The following is a 21,768-nucleotide window of genomic DNA, read 5'->3' as shown; positions in this document are numbered from 1 at the left end:
TCAGCCCTAATTTTATGGGCACTTCTCATCCATCTTCTTTGTAGATATGGATGAAACTAATCCAGAGGACACTTTACATCTTGGAATCCAATCTTTATCCGTTGTGTTCTGTTGTGATGGCGACTGGTTCATTGATCAGAAGCTCATAGATTTAGAGTTAAGAGGAACCTTAAGTCCAACCTGCTCAGTGTTCAGTAAGGCCCTTCCACGGTCTTCATGATTTTGGTGTTTCTTTAACCTTAAGCAGTCTATGATGTGGAATAAAATCTGTGTGGTAAAAAAAGAGAGATTTCCACGTTCATTATAGTTCCATGATCTTGTGAATTTGAAGATACTTTTAATGAAACTTTGCCCAAGTTCGCGAGATAGTCTACATTCCTAATATCTAAACTATTTTTTTTTTTTTTTTTTTGCTTTTTGGCAGGGCAACTGGGGTTAAGTGACTTGCCCAAGGTCACACAGCTAGTACTTGTGTCAAGTGTCTGAGGCCGGAATTGAACTCAGGTCCTCCTGACTCCAGGGCCGGTGCTCTACTGACTGCGCCACCTAGCTGCCCCAATCTAAACTATTTATAAATACCATCCTTGACAAGTACCATTGATTTCATATCCCCTTTGGTTCATCTCTAAGCCAGTTAGCAGGGATTCGCAGATGCCGTTTTTACCAATGATGCCTAATAGCATAAAATCCATTGTAGCGTTTCTTAGGGCACATTTTCACCAGCAGCAAAGGCAAACCTGTGAAATGTTTGCCATCAATCAGAATTTCTGATTTTCTAGTCAAGATGCTAGAACATCCCCAATGTTCCTGTGATTTGCCAAGTTTGTATCCCTTTGTCAGCTGTCTTTGTGGATGTCGATGTGGCACGGCTCTGTCAACAGCCTGACTTCAGCTATGTGTCCAGTGTTCATCTGCTCGATGATATCAAAGTGGGCTGTATTTACTCCTCTTTAGTGTACTTTGCTCAATACCACATTTTTTCTATCATTGAATAGATTTCTTTTTAGTTCCCCCCAAAATAGAACAGGCAAAAGCTTGATAGTCCCCACTTTTATTTTATTTCTAAGTTTCTAGATGGCATACTGAAAAATTCAAGCAAAAGTCTACCTTCCCCTAGGCGGTATAATTCTCTAAGTCCTTCTTGACATGAGAAATGATGATTACAGTATAGACTTGTGAGAAGATGATAATTGAGCAAGAGTTGCTAAGGTTTTTAGGATTTCAGTTTTCCCCCTAGAGTACCTCCATCTTGGTGTCTTAGACCAGCCCTGCTCAAACAAAAAGAGCTGAAGATCTCAGGGACAGAAATGATTTCCCCCATACCACTGCACACACTTGAGAAGGGACAAAAGGTTTGGTGGCCAAAGAAGTATCTCCCTACCTGCGCCACTTTTGACTATAAGCTGCAAGGAAAAACTGCAATCGTGAGCAGCCCAGGGGATGGTAGGTGTACCAAGTCAGAGAACAGGATGCTGCCAGCAACAGAACTATGAATAGAAATGGATAGAAAAGCAGCAGCATCAGGAGCCAGTTTCTAAGTTCCTCCACCGAATTGAACACGACACCCCTGGAGCATATGGATGAGAAAATCCATGGGGCAATGCTTAGGCTGTGAGTGGGAAGAGTTTAGAGATGTTTCCCAAATCCAGGATTTAAAATGCATGCAGCAACCAACTAGAGTGGTAAGTCAAAGCACAAAAACTATGTCCCTAAATTAGGGCAAGCCTACAGACTTGTTAAGAGCTGCCTTGGTGGAGCTGTAGATACCTAGCTCCTGTGGTAGTTTGTTTAATGTACTTTGGTTTTATTTATTTTATTTCCTTGGTCATGAGTAAAGTCTGTATGGAGTTAAGCCCTGTTTGTGGTAGACTACATTACACTAGAGTCATGGAATTAGAGTTTATTGATGTATGGAGAATAATAAAGGCTGGATCATAGTTGTCCCAGTGTATGGGGGCTTGAACTAATATTGTAATTGCATAGATTCGCACTGAATACAATCCTTTGGAGAAACAAGAATTAGCTGGTGGAAACGAGTAGTAAAAGTCCTACACTTTTTTGCATCATTTAGCAAACTATAGTGAAATTGGCATTCTCCCTGTGGGTGTCCCCACCACTCCCACTTAGGGCAAGCATGGGATTTCCAGCACCTGTGCTTTCACCACTGAAAAGGATAAGAAACTGGTGCAGAGAGCTTCCTGGTGTTTACATGGAAGCAGACAGTTCTTGATTTGTTAGAATTAAAAATGGAAAAACAAATAATTTTAAGGATACTTTTCCTGCCAACAGAAGAGCTAAAGAAAATTTGTGCAAGTCAGTTCTTCATTTTATATTGATTCTTTTGTCTGGATCTATTCTACTTTTCTCAGTTTGCTTCCATGGTTTGTTTTTAATTAGAAGTACATTCATTCAATAATTCTTATATGAAAACATCCATATCCCACTTGTTACATTGAAGTGGTAGCACAATTGTCTTTCCTGCAAATAAAAATCATGTAAGTCATTAACAAGAAATGGAGTGGGACTCATTAGCATAAAGAAGTACATTTGCCAAAAGTTGAACACGAGTCGTACACCTAGAACTAGTCATTGTCTGCCCAATTGGGTAGGCAGCTGTACTTTCCCAGAAATAATTTTAATGAATAGCACTTAAGAGCATGAAACCTATTGTGTGAATAAAACCCAGATGCCAATAAACTTACAGATAAGGATCTTTTAAAATTCCCCAAAATTGCCTTAAAAAGGCACTATTTTGCCATGCGTAGAAATTACAATTTTATTTTTAAATGTTCTGTTATAATATTCAACTAGGTTAGAATAATAAAGGACTCTATTTTTAGATGAAAACTTTACTAAATGTTTTTCTTGTGTAAGAATCTGCTAACAACACCCAGTATCAATTGACCTTAACCAAGGTGTGCAGATTGTCTTACTGAATACATCTTAGGAATCTCTATACCTAAAGCAGCAAGGTGTAGTAGAATGAACCTCAGATTTTGAGTCAAAAGACCTGGGTCCAAGTGTTATCTCTGCTGACTGCACACTATTGGACCCTAAACAAGTCAGTCTGTCAGAGCCTGTTTCCTTTGTCTGTAAAAGGGAAACCATAACTGCCCCACCCAGGTTATGAGGTTGTTATGAAAATCAAATGAGATAACATATATGAAAACACTTTGTGAACTACCAAGCATTATTGTAAATTATGGTGCTTGCTTACCCTTATATGCTAGCTAACTACTGTTACAGAAAAAATTAGATTTAAACTTCTCGATGCATGCAGTCAAACATTATTAGTCGATATGTGTAAACAATACAAATATTAATCCCTCTAAGAAGAAACTGTCGACCTGTGTCTTAGAGGTCCCAATAAGTGGCTTTTATATGGACTCATGATGAAGTTCCCTCTGGACAAGGTCCCCTCTCTGCCCACTAGGAAGCCCTGTGTTTCCCTCTAAATTGGTCCTGTGGCAAGCCTGTCATCACTGTCTTCAAGTGAAAATGGACTACTTGAGTCTTAAATGTGGGGACCTCACTTAACACCCTAGGGTCTCTGGTGGGTTTCTTATGGTTCTAACTATGGGTGTGCTTAATTCGTTTACCACATAATTTGATTGGTAGTTTATTTTTTTTAAAAGTTGTTTATAATATTTTTTCATCGATGGTTCACATATGCTTATCAATTGTTTACAATTATTACGGTATATTGTTTACTAGGTCATATCACATAAGTGCTTTTCTTATTATTGCAAAAACCAACTTACAGAATAACATATCACTCTCAGCAACTTGATCACAAAATGGAGGGTTAAAAAATGGACTCAGGGGAGTTGTTGCTAAGTTGACACACTTATTCCTGCTATCTTCTTAAGGTAATAAAACTTATTTTCACCGTAACTGTATAAATAGAGAATATAATTTTAATTAGTATTGTTTACTTAGCTCCTAGACTCATGGGTGAATAGTACTTTATAATTTACAGGTAATCCAAATAAATTACCATCCGTATTTTTCAGATTTGAAAACAGAGACTCAGAAAGATTAAGTAATTGGCCATGGTCATAGGGCCAGTAAGTGGTACAAGGTCTCTTGACTCCTGCACTACTGCTTTTTTCATTATGTTACATTGTTCTTAAAAAATTATATTGTACATTGTGCAATTACAAAGTTACGAGGTGTTTTTACATTATCTCATGGTAGCATTGTGTAAGAGGTAGGCAGTGCAAGAATCAATATCTCCATTTTATAGATAAGAAAACCAACGATTGCAGAGCTTAAATGATTTGTTCAGACTCCAGCAAGTAGTAGTCAGTCCTGAAGTTGAATCCTGATTTTTTTAATATGAAATACTATGTTCTTTCTACTAAGATTTAAGCACTTAAAGAAGGGTGTTAAGTTTAGCACTAAATACTTGCAAAATAAAACTCTAGAATCCAATAACCTTAGAGTTGGGAAGAGTATTGTCTTGTTGCACTCCTTCCTGAAACATGAATTCCTTCTACACTATTCTCAACAAGTTCATCCAATCTCTGGCTGGAGACACCCAGGTCCAGAGAGCACACTATATCATGAGGCAACCCATTTCATTTTGGGAGCAGTTTTAATTGTGAGACAGTTTCTCCTTATATTGAATGGTTTTATGCCTCCATGCATTTTCCATCCATTAGTCCTACTAGGACTCTCTGACATCAGACAATACTAGTTCTTCTGTATTTTCAAATATTTGAGACTTCAATAATATCTTCCTGTTGCCCTGAAGTCACCTCTATCCCAATTAAATATCCCTACTTCCTTTCACCAATTCTCATATGACACACTTTCAGATCCCTCACCATCCTGCTGTCCTTGGGAAACATTCTTGTTTGTCAATGCCTCCCTTAAAAGATTATGCTCAAAATAGAAGGGAGGGCAGATGAGGTAGGAGGTAATCAAAAGCAAACACTTTTGAAAAGGGACAGGGTCAAGGGAGAAAACTGAATAAAGGGGGAAAGGATAGGATGGAGGGAAATATAGTTAGTCTTTCACAACATGAATATTGTAGAAGTGTTTTAATATTGATACATGTGTGGCCTATGTTGAATTGCTTGCCTTCTTGGGGGGGGTGGGTGTGAAGGGAAGAGGGGAGAGAATTTGGAACTCAAAGTTTTAAAATGCTCTTTAAAGATGCTCAAAAAAAGTTGTTTTTGCATGCAACCGAGAAATAAGATATATAGGCAATGAGGCATAGAAATCTACCTTGCCCTACAAGAAAGTAAGGGGGAAGGGGATGGGCGGGGGGGGGAGTGGGGTGACAGAAGGGAGAGATAACTGGGGAACAGGACAATCAGAATATATGCCATCTTGGAGTGGGGGGAGGGTAGAAATGGGGAGAAAATTTGTAATTCAAAATCCTGTGGAAATCAATGTTGAAAACTAAAATATTAAATAATGAAATAATTGTTAAGGGGAAAAAAAGATTTTGCTCAGATCTGGCCTTAGTAATACAGATGTAGTCTGACTAGAACAGAATACAGTAGACTATCCATTCCTTTGTTTCAGACACTATTTTGTCTCTTATTTATGTCTCTTATAGCAGCCTAGTATCGCATTAGACTTCTTGGCATCAACTTGGAAAGTTGACTTGTCATCACTAGACACACAGTTGACTCATTTCTAGTGTACAATTCACTAAAAATCCCCATGTGTTTTTCACGTGAACAATTTTCAATTCCCATTTCTCCCAATTTGTACTTAGGCAATTGATTTTTTAAACTAGGGGCAAAACTTTACATTTACCACTATTGGATTCCATCTTATAAACCTCGCCCCTTCATTCCTTCTAGTGAAAATTCTGTCATCCATTATTAGCTATCCCTCCTGGCTTTATTTTTTGTTGTTGAGTTGTTTCATTTGTGTCCAAATCTTCATGACTTCATTTTGGGGGGTTTTCTTGGCAAAGATATTGGAATAGTTTGTCATTTCCTTCTCCAGTTTATTTTACAGATGAGGAAACTGAGGCAAACAGTTTGGTCACATAGCTAGTAAGTTTCTGAGGCAAGATTTGAACTCAGACCTTCCTGACTACAGACCCAGTGCTCTATCTGCTAAGCCGCCTACCTTTATCTGCAAATTTGAGTCATGCCATCCTTTCCTCTATCAATCAAGATCACTGGCACAAAAGTTGAACAAAACGAGGCCAAGCAAGAGTCATGAAATACTTCACTAGACACCCCCCTCTAGGTTAATATCACCCATTTAATAACCCTCTTTGGGTTTAGTTGTTTAAGCAGTTCTGAATACTTTCATGCCAAATCCCCATTTCTCCATACTGTCTACAAGGCTATTTCAAATCTATTTTACAGTGAAGGAGAAAGAGAACTCATATAAAATAGTCTTAACTCCTAAATAGAGTGACGAAGAGTTGTTGTGTTTGTCCTTCATTTTTGAAAAGGACCATGGCATCAAGGAAATGATGACATGACTTGCAATTGACTTTGATTTGAGTGAAGGAGGGCTGTGCAAGGTCACCAGCCTCACTTTCTCCTCCAGAGCCATGTGGGTCCAGTGACCAGATATTCATCGGGATGACTGGAGATGACCCAGGATGCACTGGGAGACCCTGGCCCTTTCAGGCTAAGGTTTTTTCAGGTTCTCACTTTGAGTGACGTAACTCCCATTCAGTGAATAGGCCTCTTTGGAACCCTGGGACCAAAGTGATGACGATTCTCCAACTAGCCCCTAAAAAAGGAAAAAGATTCATCTTAGTCAAAGTGAGGATGCCATTGTTCCTTTATCAAAAATGCCCTGGTAGGCCAAGAATAGACTGTTTCCTCCCTATACACACACCAGTTAATCATACGTCTAGTAGTCTTTAGGACAAAAAAAATCACCCTGAAGTTCGAGGCAGTTACGTTTGTTTTAAATAAAAATCACAGCGTCCAGGTGCAACATGGTATTACCAAAAGAATAGTAGATTGGGCATTAGAAGGCCAGGTTCTAGTCCCTTTTCCCCCTTCTGCCACTAACTAGCTGTGTGATCCTTGGGCAAATCATTTCATCATGACCTAGTAGGCCTTGGTTTCCTAATCGGTAAAATGAGGAACCTGGGCTAGATGATCTCTGATGTCATTCTAGTATTAAAATTCTATTCTATTCAATTCTGTTCTATTCTGTTTTGTTCTATCATATCTGTAACATTCTGTTCTATCATCTGTAAAATGGGGGGATTTGACTGGATCATCTCTAAGGACCCTTTTAGTCCTAAATAAATGATTTCATTCTATCTTATTCTATTTGATTCAACCCAATTTGATTGCTTCACCTTAAACAGACCCATCTTTTTTTTTTAAAAAGAACATTTCTCTTCCTGTATTCATTTGTTCAAAAAAGAGGTACCCAAATTCCAATATTAGGATTGCCAATGGACTGGAAACTAACTGAAGAATTGAGGCCAAAGTGTCAAATAGTCTATTACAATCCATCAAAGTAGTCTTGTTTCTTTTCTTTTTTAAAATTGTGTCTTGGATAGAGAGCACATCTATAACAGTTTTATTAAATCTCATTATTTATTTAATTATTAAAATTTATTAAACTTCTGGTTAACCAAAATTTCCAGTTAACATTTTGCAAAACAAGCCTTGCCTATCAGTTACTCTGAATAGATTAACTGCTTTTACTCTGCCCCATATTGATCCTACAGTAATGTATATAGGAATTCATGTTTCTTCTCAGAACACCTGGAATCTCACTAGCCTCCCCTCTTCCCTAATCTAGTTGCCTTTAAAAAAAGTACTCTTTCTGTAACTTGGCTTGTTAAAGACCTTTCTTCCAGTTTTCAAACCTTGCCTCCAGATGATCGAGACCTGTGTTCTGTTACTTTGTTCTTTAATTCCTTTTTTCCTTTGCCAAAGCATGATCTCACAGGGGCTGCCCTCGCAAGGCCTCAGGCCTATGGTATCAAGAGCTGTGGGTGCACAGCAGGGCAATTTGCAGGCACAAAGCAGGAAGAAAAATCAGCCTCCTTTCAGTACCAAATGGCTCTTGAGGAAATCTCAAGGTTTTCCCATAGGAAGGTAGAAGGGAGGAGGAAGAGAGAGAAGGACACAGGCTGCAAACTGGGGCCATGCTGCTACCGGGGTTCTGATGAGGTTAGCTCTTGAATCCTAATGAGGTGACCAAGTTTCAACGGGTTTGTTGGCCCTGTCCACCCTATTGTTTCCAAGGTTGTTCAAACTTGTTGGGAGATTTAAAAAGGAAAAAAAAATCTTCCAAACCCGTGTTAGATAGTTGTCTCACAGCAATTTTTAAAAAATATGTGTGGACAAGAACTGAGGCTGCAACCTGTATTTGGGGATGGCTGGAAAAACAGGCAAAGGGCTTAGGAACTGTTAATAATGGGGACTTGATTTCACCATAACTGTTTTAGAGGTACCCATTATATTTCAATGTGTCTGCCTGTAGGTGAATCTCACCTCATTCAGAATTTTAATATTCAGTCTCAGGAATGGATAGAAATGGGGATTTGAACTGTGATTCCATTGGTACAGGCTGAAGAAACTCCATCTCTCAATAAAGATCAGCACCTTCTCTGAAACTAATAGTCTCAGAGACTTATGTAAAGCATTAGGAGGTTAGGGACTTGCCCAGGGTCACACAGCCAGTATGTATCAGAGGTGGAGCAGTGAATATAAACCATTTACACCTTCCAGCTTTCTTAAGACTTCTCCTAAGACCCTCAGCAGTGGAATGGTAGAAGCAATGCTGGATCTGAAGTTCATCGATCAAGAAGTATCTACTATGTGCCCAGCACTGGGCTAAGCCCTTCGCATCCAAAGATAAAAAATGAAAGCATTCTTGCTCCTGAGAAGCTGACTATCTATGCAGAATCAATATAAAGCAAATCCAAGCTAGTTCAGGGAAGCTAGAGAACCAGGAAAGGCTTCCTGTAAAGGTGGTGCTTAAGTTGAGTCTTGAAGGGAGCAGGGGATTCTGCGAGGCAGAAGGAAGAAGGGAGAGCATTCCAGACAGTGAATAAGAAGGTGGTGAACATGAGACATAGAGGGAACAATGAAAAATGTCAGAAAGGTGAGTTGGGGCCAAATTATGAAGGGCTCTAAAAGCCAAACCAAAGAATTTTTATTTGTTCTTATGGGAGATAGGGAATGACTGGAATTTATTGAATAATGGAGCAACATGGTCACTAATGTACTTTAGGAAAATCACTTTGGCAGCTCTGTGGAGCATGGACTGGATGGGAGAGAGAAGTTATCTCAGTAACCCAGGCAAGAGGTGATAAGAGCCCGGCTAAGGTGGTGGCTTTGTGAATAGTGAAGAGACAGATGTGAGAGATGCTGTTGAGGCAAGATTGGGCAAGTATTGAATGTATGGGGTGAAGAGTGGAGGTTAAACACTGAGGTTGTGACAGTGGGAAACTAGAAGGAAAGATGTGTCCTCCTCAGAAATAAGGGATGATTGGAAGAAGGGGGGATTTGGGAGAAAAGACAATGAATTTTATTTGGACATGTTATGTTCTACTGTCAAAGTGATTTTTCTAAAATGCAGGACTCACCACGTCACCCCCTTGTTCAATAATCTTCAGTGGCTCCCAGAAACCTGCAAGATAAAATATAAAGTCTTCTATTTGGTTTTTAAAGAAATAGGGATGATTAGATGAGAGGTGGATGTGGGAGAAAAGACAACGGATTTTATTTTAGACACACTATATGCTGCTACCAAAGTGATTTTCTTAAAATGCAGGACTCACCATGTTATCACCAATACTTCTCAGTAACTCCCTCTTACTTGCAAGATAAAATATAAAATCCTCTGTTTGCTTTTTAAAGCCCTTCACAACCAGCTGTCTTCCTATCTGTCCAGTCTTCTTATGTTTCACTCCCCTCTGTGTACTCTATGATCTAGTAACATTGGCCTCCTGGCTGTTCTTCAAACATGACAATTCATCTCCCCATTCCTTGCCAGTGAGGCTGTCCCCCACATCTGTAATGCTCTCCCTCCTCAACTGCACTTCCTGAAATTCTTCAAGACTTCAGGAGGCATTTCCAGATCTCCCCTGTCCCCCTGCTTTCTTTTCAAGTTACTTTCCATTTATTTCATACAATTTTTTGTGCGCTCTCTCTTCCATTAATATATGAGCTCTTTAAGGGCCGAGATCGTAGTTTTGCCGTTCTTTGTGTCCCCAGAGCTTAGTGCAATGTTTGGCCCAGTGAGCACTTAATAAATTCTTGTTGACTGACATGTTGAGTTTTGGATGTCTAGGGAACATTTGGTTTGAAAATGTCCAATAGGCAGTTGGTAGTGCAGGGCTGAAGTACCTGAGGACCTAGATTCAAATCCTAACTCTGCTACTTACAACTCTGCTGCTTCCTTCCTTCCTTATTGCTACTTACTACTTATTAGACCATTCATCTTGCTGGCCCTTGATTTCCATATTGGAAAACTTATAGATTATAGATTTAGAGCTGGAAAAGAACTTACTCAGTAACCATTTAGTCCAATCCCCGCTTTTTACTGATGGGGGGAATAAAGCCCAGAAAAGTTAGATGACTTGCCCAGAGCAACTACAGGACTTGGGGTAGATCAGATGACATCTGAGATTCTTTTCAACTTTACATCTATGATGCTAAATTGTGTATGAGTATTGGTCACTGGATTAACCAAAACTCTAGTTATCTCAAGCTCTAATTATATAGTACAAAAACAAGATGTAGTACAGGTCATAAATAGTAAAATTATACAAAGAAATTTTAAAATAAGACCAAGGGTTCTTAACCTCAGGTCTGTAAACTTTAAAAAAAGTGATATTTGTATTTCAGTACATTGACTTTCTTGTAATGATGTTTAAAAGCATTCTGTGAACAGATCTACAGGCCTCACTAGGATTCTAGGACACAAAAAATGGTTAAGAATCCCTGTCCTAGACTGTAGGATTTTTACTACTACTATTTTAAATTTTTAAAGTTTGCTACTACTGTTTTACTACTACTATTTTAAATTTACTTTTTTACTACTATTATTTGAAATAAAATATAACATAAGCTATAATACTTATTACTTGAGGTCATACTTTCATGTAGTCACAATCACTAAATTATGCAATTTTGTGTAATGTTTTGAAAAAATCTTTATGACAAAGTGGATTTATTCCCTCTTCCTTCCCCCTTCACCCCCTCCCCCTGTTCTTAAAGTTTTCTTACATTAGAAGTTGGACTTGGTGACCTCTAAGATCCCTTCCGACTCAAAAGCTATGATTTGTGTTTAAAAGGAATCATTTAGTGGAGGTTTTAAGGAAAAAAAATTCAACAGAAATAATTATTTCAAGTGCTTTGCCTAAAGATGGAAATCAGACATTTTGGCTATATAGGGAAATGAAGAACCTGAGACTATGAAATTGGACACCGAGCAAGTACAGCGCTTGAATTCCACTTTATTGCATTGTTATCCTCCTGCCTTTGTAATTGCTTCAAGTTGTTGCAGTTCTGTTAGTGTGATTTGTGAGGGTAAATTATGATGCCAAAATGATGTAAATGAAAGTCTGGACAAATGATGAATGATGTCAAACAAGAGAATGTTAATGCAAATTATAGTTAGAACAAAGGGAAGTTAACCATGAGAAAGCACACCAAGCTAACACTATTTGGAGACATTTTGTGGAGGCAATTCTGCTTTGTTTCCTGTAGCATCTGAACTCGGCATCTATATACTAGAATGATGCACCTTCTCATTCCATACCCCACCCTATGCTGTTGGTACACCCATACCTTGGAGGCACCTTTCTTTCCTTGTATTCTTTTCCTGTGGCACCCATCAGAACCTACCTCAGGAAAGGCTCTTTGTAATAATAATAACTCCTATCCACAGAGCTTCTTAAGGTTTTACATAACAGTTTGTGTACGTTTTCTCTCTTGACCCTCCCAACCACATGGTGATGGAGGTGTTATTATTAACCCCAGTTTTAGAGGAGGAAACTGAGAATCAAAGAATTTGCCTAGGGTCATCTAGCTAGTAAGTGTCAGAGTTAGGTATTGAAGTCATGTTCAGTTTACACCTTAGTGTGAATTTAAGATAATGTCTATTCCTAGGGTAATAGCAGGAACCTTAGTCACTGAGTCAAATCCTTTTATTACAATGAATGGATGAGGAAAATGAGGACCAGAGAGGGTTAGTGATAGCTACAGTGGGTAGAGGGGTGGGTCTAGAATGAGGAAAACTTAAATTCAAATATGACCGTAGACCCTTACTAGCTATGTGACCCTGGGTAACTCATTTAATTGCTGTCAGCCTTGGTTTCCTCAACTGTAGCACGCAACTCCCCAGGTTGTTGTGAGGATAAGATATGATTTGTAAAGTTCTTAGCACAGTGCCTAAAACATGTAGTAGATTCTTAATAAATGAGTGTTTCCTTCCTTCCTTGTTTCCTAATGGTGCCCAGCTAGGCTAGAGCTATAATGCATCCTCTACCTCATCTTCTATACTTCTACTATATGATGCTCATTAATTAAACTAGTGTTGACTGAGAGGCCTAAGAAGGTGGAGAAAGAGGGGGTGAAGAGGAGTCTCTCTTTCTTTTCTCCTTTGGAATCAATCGTGTGACATGGCAGACATTGGCACAGGACCGCCCAGGATAGTGTGCCCTCATCAGAGAAGAGGCCGTGCTCTATGAGCAAAGCATAATTGAAGCAGCTCAAAAGAAATGTGAGATGTGCAAATTTAGAGAATCCACCCCAAATGTTCACATGGACTATTTGTGCCTGACCTATGGTAGAACATTCTGAGCTCGTATTGGTCTGATCAGCCACAGTCCAACACACTAACATAATGAGGTCATTTTTGGTCCTCTTCGAAACAAAGGCAAACAATCAACTGTCCCCATACACTGTTTCCCTTGTCCACTTGCCTTCTCAATCCTTCTCCCATCCCTTCTCTTTCTGTTCCTCTCCTCTCCACCATTTCTGTTAAGTTAAAAAAAACCAAACAGGGTTAGTGGGGAGGATTTGAGGAACGTGGGCGTTATTTCAACACTCCCTCCCATCTGTATTTGTCTCCATGTCACCTTCATGTGCCCATCCCCTGTGCCAGTTTTCATTGGATGCCTGGAGACCTAAGACTTTGATCTGTAATTGAGAAATGGAAGCCTTTGTTCCCCTGTCAAATGAGTTCCCTGGAGCAATGTGCAGGTGGGAGACAGTTTGCTGGGGAAGGAGGGAGTGGTCTGTCCTTTGCAAAAGACTGGTTCTTAACTGTCATCTCTACCATATTTTGTAAGGGCTCTCCATATTTTTAGCAGTGCCTATGGTTTTAATCACAGGCTTATAAGTGTTCCAACAGAGTGTTTTTGTGTTCAATAATATCCACATATTAAGAAGCAGTGCACTGAGAAAGTCTCTGGCCTGGCAAGCAGAAAACCTGGGTCAGGTCCTGAGTCTTCCATTTCCTACCTTGTAAAGCTCAACTTCTGAGCTTCAGTTTATTAATCTGTATAATTGTACCTACTTACATGTGTATAAGTTCTTTCCCCTAATAGAATGCAAGCTCTGCGAGGGTAAGAACTCTTTCTTTATTGTCTCTATAATCTCAGGAACCAGTTCATTGCCTGGCACATAATAGGCATTTAATAAATACATGCTGGTTAATTACTTGGCTGTAAAATGAACTTAAAATCCAGCTTCTGAGTTGGAAGGGGTCTCAGAGGGCATCAAGTGCAACCAATACCAGAAGCAGAAATCCCTTCTGCAAAATCGAATGTGATGCCAGTCATCAAGCCTCCAATGGAAGCCCTATAGTTATGGGTAGCACCTCACCTCCATCAGTCAATCAACAAACATTTCTTAATAGCCTACTATATCGCTGGCACTGTGTGCTTAAGTGCTGTGGTTACAATGAAAGGGAAAAACTATCTCCTGAGGCAGCACATTCCACTTTTGAACAACTCTGTTTGGTAGGAAGGTTTTCCTTCTATCAAACTGAAATCCCCTAGTCTGCATGCAGCTCCTGACAACTGCAGCCTCTAGGACCAAGAAAAAAAATCTAATACTTCTTTCACATGACAGACCTTCAAATACCTAAAGACAACTATCATATCTCCTTAAATCTTCTCCATCTCCCATTAGCCCTAGTTGTTCTCTACCTGGAATGCCCTTCTGCCTCATCTCTGCCTCTCAGAATCCTCAGTTTTCTTCAAGATTCAGCTAAGGGGCCACTTTCTGTTTGAAGACTTTCCTGAACCACCCCTCTCCTGGCAGCTAGCGCACTATCTCCCAAAACTGTCCTAAACTCATTTTGTACATTCAGCAATCCGACCCCTGCCCACATGCATGCATGTACAAATGTATGTATATATGTATGTGTGTATGTATACATATGCACACACATATGTAGGTGCAGATCCTAACTCTCCCATTAGAAGGCTTCTCATAAGCTTCTTGAAGTCAGGATCTGTTTCACTTTTGGCTTTGTGCCTCCAGGATTTAATACCCTTCCTGACCCATAGTAAGTACTTAATATATTTAGGTCGATGGAGATTTTCCACATTAAATATACCCATTTATTTAATTTGATCCTTGTGTAACATGGTTTCTGGTCCCCTTACTATCCTGGTCAACTTTCTTTGGATATCCTCCAGCTTACAAATATCCTTTCTAAAATGGGGTGTCCAGACCTCAATGTGGTGCACTAGATTTATAGGATTGATGCTACCTGCATCATTTAAGGTATTATGCTTCTAACAACGTAGTATCCTAAGACCACACAAGCTCTTTTGACTGCTACGTCATACCATTAACTCATACGAAGATTGCAGCTCCCTAAAAACCCTTCTTCACTTGAACTTCATTAGCTATATCTTCCCCAACCTGTACTTGGGCAGTTGATTTTTTTGGTCCATTTGCAGGACTTTACATTTATACAAATTAGACTTCTTAAAACCATAGAGTTGTTTGAGGCCCAAGTTAGGTGATTTACCCAGGGTTATGCAGGTATTGGTATGCGTTGATAAAGGAATATCTTCACCAGGAGCTCCCTAAACTGATTAATTTAGAGGTCTAGTTTAAACACAACAGCAGACTTCATCTTGTAGGATTGGTTTATCATTCTAGCCTTTTTGAATTCTGATTCCATCATTACATGTGTCATTAGCTTTCTTTCCTAGCTTCATGTCACATAAAATTTGACAAGTATGCCATCCATGTCATTGATAAAAAGATTGAACAGGACAGGACCCAGAACAGATACCTGCAAAACAGCTGTGGAGACCTCTCTCCAGGATCAATTTTATTTAATTCATTAAATGCTGGCTAAACTCCAATTATCCAGAGCATTGCGCTAGGTCCTGAGGAGATATAAAGATCAGATAAGATATTTATACTGCTATCTTAGTGAGTTGTGGTGAGGAAAACATTTTGTAAACTATAAAGTGTTATATACCATATAAGTGCATTGTTACGAATTGGTGCAACCATTTTGGAAAGCAGTTTGCAGTTATGCGAATAAAGTTAACTAAAATGTCCATAACCTTTGACCAGAAATACCACTACTAGTCATATATTCCAAGGATATTATTGATAAGAAGAAAGCCTCCATAGAGACCAAAATATTTTTTTGCAATACTTTTTGTGGTAGCAAAAAACAAAGTGGATGCCCATCAATTGGACAATGGCTAAAGAGATAGAGTATTAATGTAATGTGCGAAACAATGAAGATAATGAACGCAGAGAAGCATGGAAAGACTTACAGGAACTGATGCAGAGCGAGGTGAGCAGAGCCAAGAAAAGAGCATACATAGGGGCTACAACAACGTAAACTGAAAGAACAAACACTGCTAAATAATCAAAAGTGAATTTGGTAAAACTACACAGTATAAGCATGGCTCCAAAGAAGAGAAATGAGAAGATATTTCCCTTTCCACCCCTTTGCAGAGGTCAGAGGTCCTCAAATGTGAAACACTGAATATGTTTTCAGATTTTTGGGTGTACCGATTGGTTTAACTGGTTTTTTTTTCTATTCTTTCTCTTTTTCTATATTTTCTATTTTATAAGACAACTCTGGAAGGAGAGGAAGGTGAAAAATGCAGGGAGAAATTCAGGCAATGTAAAAATAAAGATCGATGAAAATTTATTTTCAAAAAATGTAATATACATATGAGCTTCTATTACTAATAGAAGTAATGTAGGAATGGGCAAACACTACCCCTTCAACACATGCTAGAGGCTTTCCTGTCTGGCCTTCTGATTGCCTCCATCTGCTACTGCTACGCCAGAGATCCTGGTGTTTTCCCTCCCAAATCCTATATTGAGCTCACCCTTGCTCACATCTTCTCTTGGGTGGTCAGACATTGTGGGAGGCCTCTGTCAGTGTAATGTTTCCTTTACCAGCAAAACACATATAGACCAATCCCCATGCCTTCTGCCGCAATCCAGTTTAGTGGGCAAAACGCAAATGCAGCTGACCCCTGAAGTATTTCTGCTGCATCTAGTTTTGCCAGCTAAGCTAAGAATTCTCTAAGGGTTTGCAACGCTGACCAACTTCTCATTATGGTGCAAGCTGTATTATCCTGCAGATATTATCTATTCACAGGATTTGTAGTTCTAAGTTTAACTTTGCCATTTACATTGAGAAATCTGGGGATTTTAGGAACACATCTCTCACAAGGGAACCCAAACTGGTATGATAGAAAGCGTGCCCTGTTTGGAGCCCTGACCTTGGTGTAAGCTGACCTGAAGTTAATCCTGACTCTGCTACTTACATTTGTTGTCACTAGGCCTCAGTGTCCTCATCTAAAAATAAATGAGGAAGGAGGCCTAGATGACCTACAAGGTGCCTTCTAGCTCTAGAGCTGTGATTCTATGTACATGGATAGTGATAGTTATATAACTCTTTAAGGTTTTGAAAATATATTTCATTTTAAAAAGTAATTATTTTAACGTTTTTAAGCATTACTATTACTTCCTAATAACCACTGCCCAAAATAGACTACTCCCTTGAAACAAGGAGACATAGTGAAAACAAAGCCATTGCATTGGTCATGTCCGACAACGTAAATCTCATTTTCCACCTATGATCTACCGCCTCTCTGCTGAGTCAGCAGGTTTATTTCATCCTCAGGCCTCTGGTGACAAGATTTGTCATTGCGGTGATCAGAGGTCTCTAAGTCTCTCAGGGTTGTTTTCTTTTCAGTTATTGTCATCAGTTCATAAACTGCATTCTTGGTTCTGCTTATTTTGCTTCATGTCATTTCACATAATTCTTTTCAAGTGTCTCCAAATTCTTCACACTTGGTTTTTTTTTGTTGTTGTTTGTTTTACAATGCAACGATATTCCGTTATGTGGAATCCATCCAAACAAATTTTGTTCTGTCATCCCCCAATTAACGGCCACTCATTTCATTTCTAATACTCGGCTACCACAAAAAGTGGGAGCAGCTAGGTATCACAGTGGATAGTGAAATAATGGGCTTGGAGTTGGGAAGACTCAGCTTCATGAGTTCAAATTAAGCCTCAGATACCTACTATCTGTGTGTCACTTCACTCAGTTTCCTCATCTGTAAAATGAACTGGAGAATGAAATGACAAATTACTCCAATGTCTTTGCCAAGAAAACCCTTAAATGAAGAGTCATAAAGAGTCAGATGCGGCTGAACAACAACAAAAGGTTCTTGGTGGCAGAAATTGTTTTGGTTTTGTCTTTTTTTTAATTAGATTTTTTATTTTTAGTTTACAACACTTAGTTTTACATTTTCTTGAATTTCAAATTTTCTTCCCTTCCCTCCCCTCCCTCCTTCCCCCCAAGATGGCATGCAGTCTGATATAGATTCTACATAAACTTTTGCATTAAACTTATTTTCACAATAGTCAAGGTGCAAAGAAGAATTATGACCAAAGGAATGAATCATGAGAGAAGAAACAAAACCAAAAAAGAAGAAAAAAAAAGAGAGCAAATAGTTTGCCTTGGTCTGCATTCAGCCTCCACAGTTCTTTCTCTGGGTGTAGATAGCTCCTTCCATAGTGAGTCCTTTGCAGCTGTCTTTAAACCTCGTATTGCTGAGGAGAGTCATGTCTATCAAAGTTAGTCAGCACAGAATCAATATGTTTGTGGTTATGTATAATGCTCTCCTGGTTCTGCTCCACTCACTCAGCATCAGATCATGTAGGTCTTTCCAGGTTATTATGAAGTCCAAATCTTCCCCATTTCTTATAGCACAATAATATTCCATTACATTCATATACCATAACTTGTTCAGCCACTTCCCAGTTGATAGGCATCCCCTTGATTTCCAATTCTTTGCCACCACAAAAAGAGCTGCTATAAATATTTTCCTACATACGGGTCCATTTCCCACTTGGGTGATTTCTTTGGGATAGAGCCCTAGAAGTGGTATTGCTGGGTCAAAGGGTTATTAAATATATATATATATATATATATATATGTATATATATATGTATATATACATATATATATATGTATATATATATGTATATATACATATATATATACATATATATATATATTATATTACATTATTATAGCTCTTTGGGCATAGTTCCAAATTGCTCTCCAGAATGGTTGGATCTGTTCACAACTCCACCAACAATGTATTAATGTTAAAAGTATCTTTGACAGTTGCTCAGCAATCACATCTGCCAGGGTTTTTTTTTTTTAGATCCAAGGATGTGGTTCATTGGTGTTAAATTAGTGCTAGGAGCTGGGAGCTGGCCACAGGTAACACACCTAAGTATAACCAGAACCAGATTAAAATGTAATTGAGAAATATTTAACAAAATAAATAAAAATCTACTAAAACCTGGATAATTTCACATTTTAAAACTAAATCAACATGTGACCTGAAGGAATCCTCATATAGATTAGTTGAGTTTGACACCACTGCTGGAATGTACTTATCTTTAGATATCAACTTCAAGATAGTCATTTTTGTCATTTCTGGGGTAAAAACCACTGTTCTTTGTAGAGAAAACAGAAGCAAGATAAGACTTGAGCAGCTCCAGCATTTTTCTGTTGTCATCAGCCTATCACCCACCTTCTTTGATTCTCCCTTTTCTCCCAATATAACTTTTTCAAATCCCCTTTTGCTTGTCCTTAGATTCCCTCACTAGCCTCAGCTTATTCTGAACTTTAGATTCCTGACATTATTTCTATTTTTTGTCACATTCAGTTTTATGGATGTGTTTTGTTTTCAGATGACAAGCATTTCCAGATTATTCCCACTTTGTGAAAGGTCTCTTATAATGAAGTAAAACAGTTAAAGCTAACTGCTTTTCGACAATGAATGACCTGACGGTGGCCTCATATGAAAATACATGCAGCATTTCACACCTTTAGCACTGCTCACATTCTACTGTTTTAAATTAATAGAAATGTATTTTTTCCCCACCACTACTACCCTCATTCCATTGGGAAAAAAAATTTCTTATAAAACACATGCACAGTCAAGCAAAACAAATCCCCTCGATAGCTGACACTCCAACAGGGCTGTGCCACATTTAAGTTAATTGTCTATTACAATCTTCCTTCCATATTCTACACATTCTTGTAACATTCTAAGTTGGTGAATTTCTTATGCGTACATGTCGGTTTCTTTAGACAAGTCTCATTTGTTTCCCTTTGTGTCTTCAGAATTTTGTTCTTGTGCATTTCCATCTTCCCTAGGCTAAACTTCCCCTGAAGCCTTTTATTCCTTGGGATCCTTCCCATCTTTCCTCAGAACCCTTTGTAATCCACATCACTTTCCAGGCTACAGAAATTCTGTGGCTATGCCCTTTTCCCCATCTCCCTCCTTCAGCAAAACTAATTAAGTACAGCCATGGTTTTTTTTTTTCTGTTGTTGTTCAAAAACAATGTTCTTTCTCTTATGTAAACCCCTGGTGGGAGAATCTAAATGGTAGTGTCACTTATGGGGAAATCATTGCATTCATCTAGCTTAGGGGTAGGGAACCTGTGACTCCGAGGCCGCACATGGCCCTCTCAGTCCTCAAGTGTGGCCCTTTGACCAAATCCAAACTTCACAGAACAAATCCTTTTATTAAACCAGCTGCTAGCTTATCAGGCTAGAGCCATGTAAGTGAGCAATACTACACAGGGGGCCATTTTGTGTATCCTGCTTCTGTATCTATATTTTGGAGAGGCAAGAGAGGAAGAAGGGCGGGGGGGGGGGGGAAGACAGGCAGTCAAGAGAGAGACAAGAGAGAAAGAGAGAGAGACAGACAGACAGGCAGACAGACATAAACAGAGACAAAGAAAGATAGGGAGAGAGGGAAGGAGGAAGGGAGGTACAAGGAAGATTATGCTCAAAATTTCTCTCCTTTATCATAAATTATAAGATGGAAGGGATCTTTCTTTTTGGAATACCATAATTTCTATCCCAGTTAGGGAGATTCAGATCCAGAATATGATTTCCCCTTATTTGTCCCTCCATCTTTTGAAGAATGAAATTATCACTATAGCAAGTCAAGAAGTTATTAGCTGTTCGGCTTTTGTCAGAGAGAGAGAGCTCCAGCAGATGTCTGGATAATTCTTTCCACTATGCCACATTGCTTCCCTTTCAGCAGTCTTTAGATGACACAAATTCATTTTAAGGTACTTAGCCGCTCCCGGCAAAACCACCTTTTGACCCGTTACTAAGCATTTACTTTAGAACTATAGCATTGTAATGGATGTACAAGACAGCTGACAGCTGACAGCTTCTCTAAGTTTTGCTTTTGTAAGTTTAGATAAGGCTATGCATTTAATTCTCTCTATCCTCTATCCTAGCAACTATGAAATATTTTTCTACTCATGCTACATGGACATTTTGATGGATGAAATCCCAAATTAAATCGAATATTATAGTTTCCCCCCAATTTAGATAAAACTAGCAAATAATTCAGCAGTGATTCTTGTTACTTATCTTAAGCATCTAGGACAGCACTTTGCGCATAGTAGGCTTTTAATTTATGTTTATTGGATTGAACTGGCTACAGAGGGGAAAGGGACAGCAATGCACTTTTAGTTAATTGTAAATTTTGTGGGTAAAAAAAACCCCTCCAAACAAATCGTGTCTTTTTAACTTTTATATCTCCCCCAGCGTCCAACACAGTGATTTGCATATTAAAAAAAATATCTAAGGAATGAGTTGATGCGTGGCTGGATGGAAGGGAATGGATTGTGTTGAACCAGTGGCATAAGGTTGAGGTCCAAATAGCTGAATGACCACACACCTCCAAAGCTATTGGAGTTGAACAGGGGTCAGTGTGGGGAGGAAAAGGAGTGAGAGTCTCTTGTCTTTGCTTTTATACCTAAACTAGACAATGACAGGGTCTTATCACTAGAATCCCCATTTCTGGACGTTGATGGAAACTCAGCCACCAATGTTGTTAGAATGGCCCAGTGAGTGCCTGGGTTTGTTATGTTAGGTTCTAGAGGTAGCAAGTTAAGTAGTTGCAGGTCTTAGTCTCTAGTTTAAGTAGAATCAGTAAATCAATGAGATTTTTTAAGCACCTACTATGTGCAGAGGATACAAAGACAAAAATGAAACAGTCCCTCTTCTCAAGCTGTCTAGGAATAAACACTACTTGTTGGGAAGCCAGGAAGGTTTTCATTATAGTGTACATTTATTCCTTCTGAATAAATGGGTACCTCCCCTGAACAGAGTACAGGAGAGTACAAGGACTCAGACAAATGTCAGTCCTTTTATTGATTCCCAATTCGGATCTTCCACCTGGCCCTTCATTGGCCAGATGCAAACCCCTGAATGCCTACATCATGCCCTCCTCAAATGTCTTGTTAAAC

The 21,768-nt window shown here is 38.9% G+C and overlaps 1 protein-coding gene across 3 annotated transcripts in view; it reads left to right on the top strand.

Moving 5' to 3' along the window:
• Nucleotides 1-21,768, top strand: part of RFX8 (regulatory factor X8) — a 118,807-nt gene that overhangs the window by 20,216 nt on the left and 76,823 nt on the right. The window contains exon 4 of one of the 3 annotated variants that reach the window (XM_036758203.1): nt 12,769-12,771. The exons of 1 other annotated variant lie outside the window; for it this stretch is intronic. In XM_036758203.1, the coding sequence (XP_036614098.1) occupies nt 12,769-12,771 (3 nt within the window). Of the gene's footprint in view, nt 1-9,264; nt 9,285-12,768; nt 12,772-21,768 lie in introns of all 3 variants that reach the window. One more of the 3 variants, XM_036758202.1, reaches the window with a different exon arrangement.

Source organism: Trichosurus vulpecula, chromosome 4, assembly GCF_011100635.1.
Source record: "Trichosurus vulpecula isolate mTriVul1 chromosome 4, mTriVul1.pri, whole genome shotgun sequence".
In the NCBI taxonomy this organism is placed as follows: domain Eukaryota; kingdom Metazoa; phylum Chordata; class Mammalia; order Diprotodontia; family Phalangeridae; genus Trichosurus; species Trichosurus vulpecula.
This window is presented reverse-complemented; position numbering and strand designations above follow the sequence as displayed.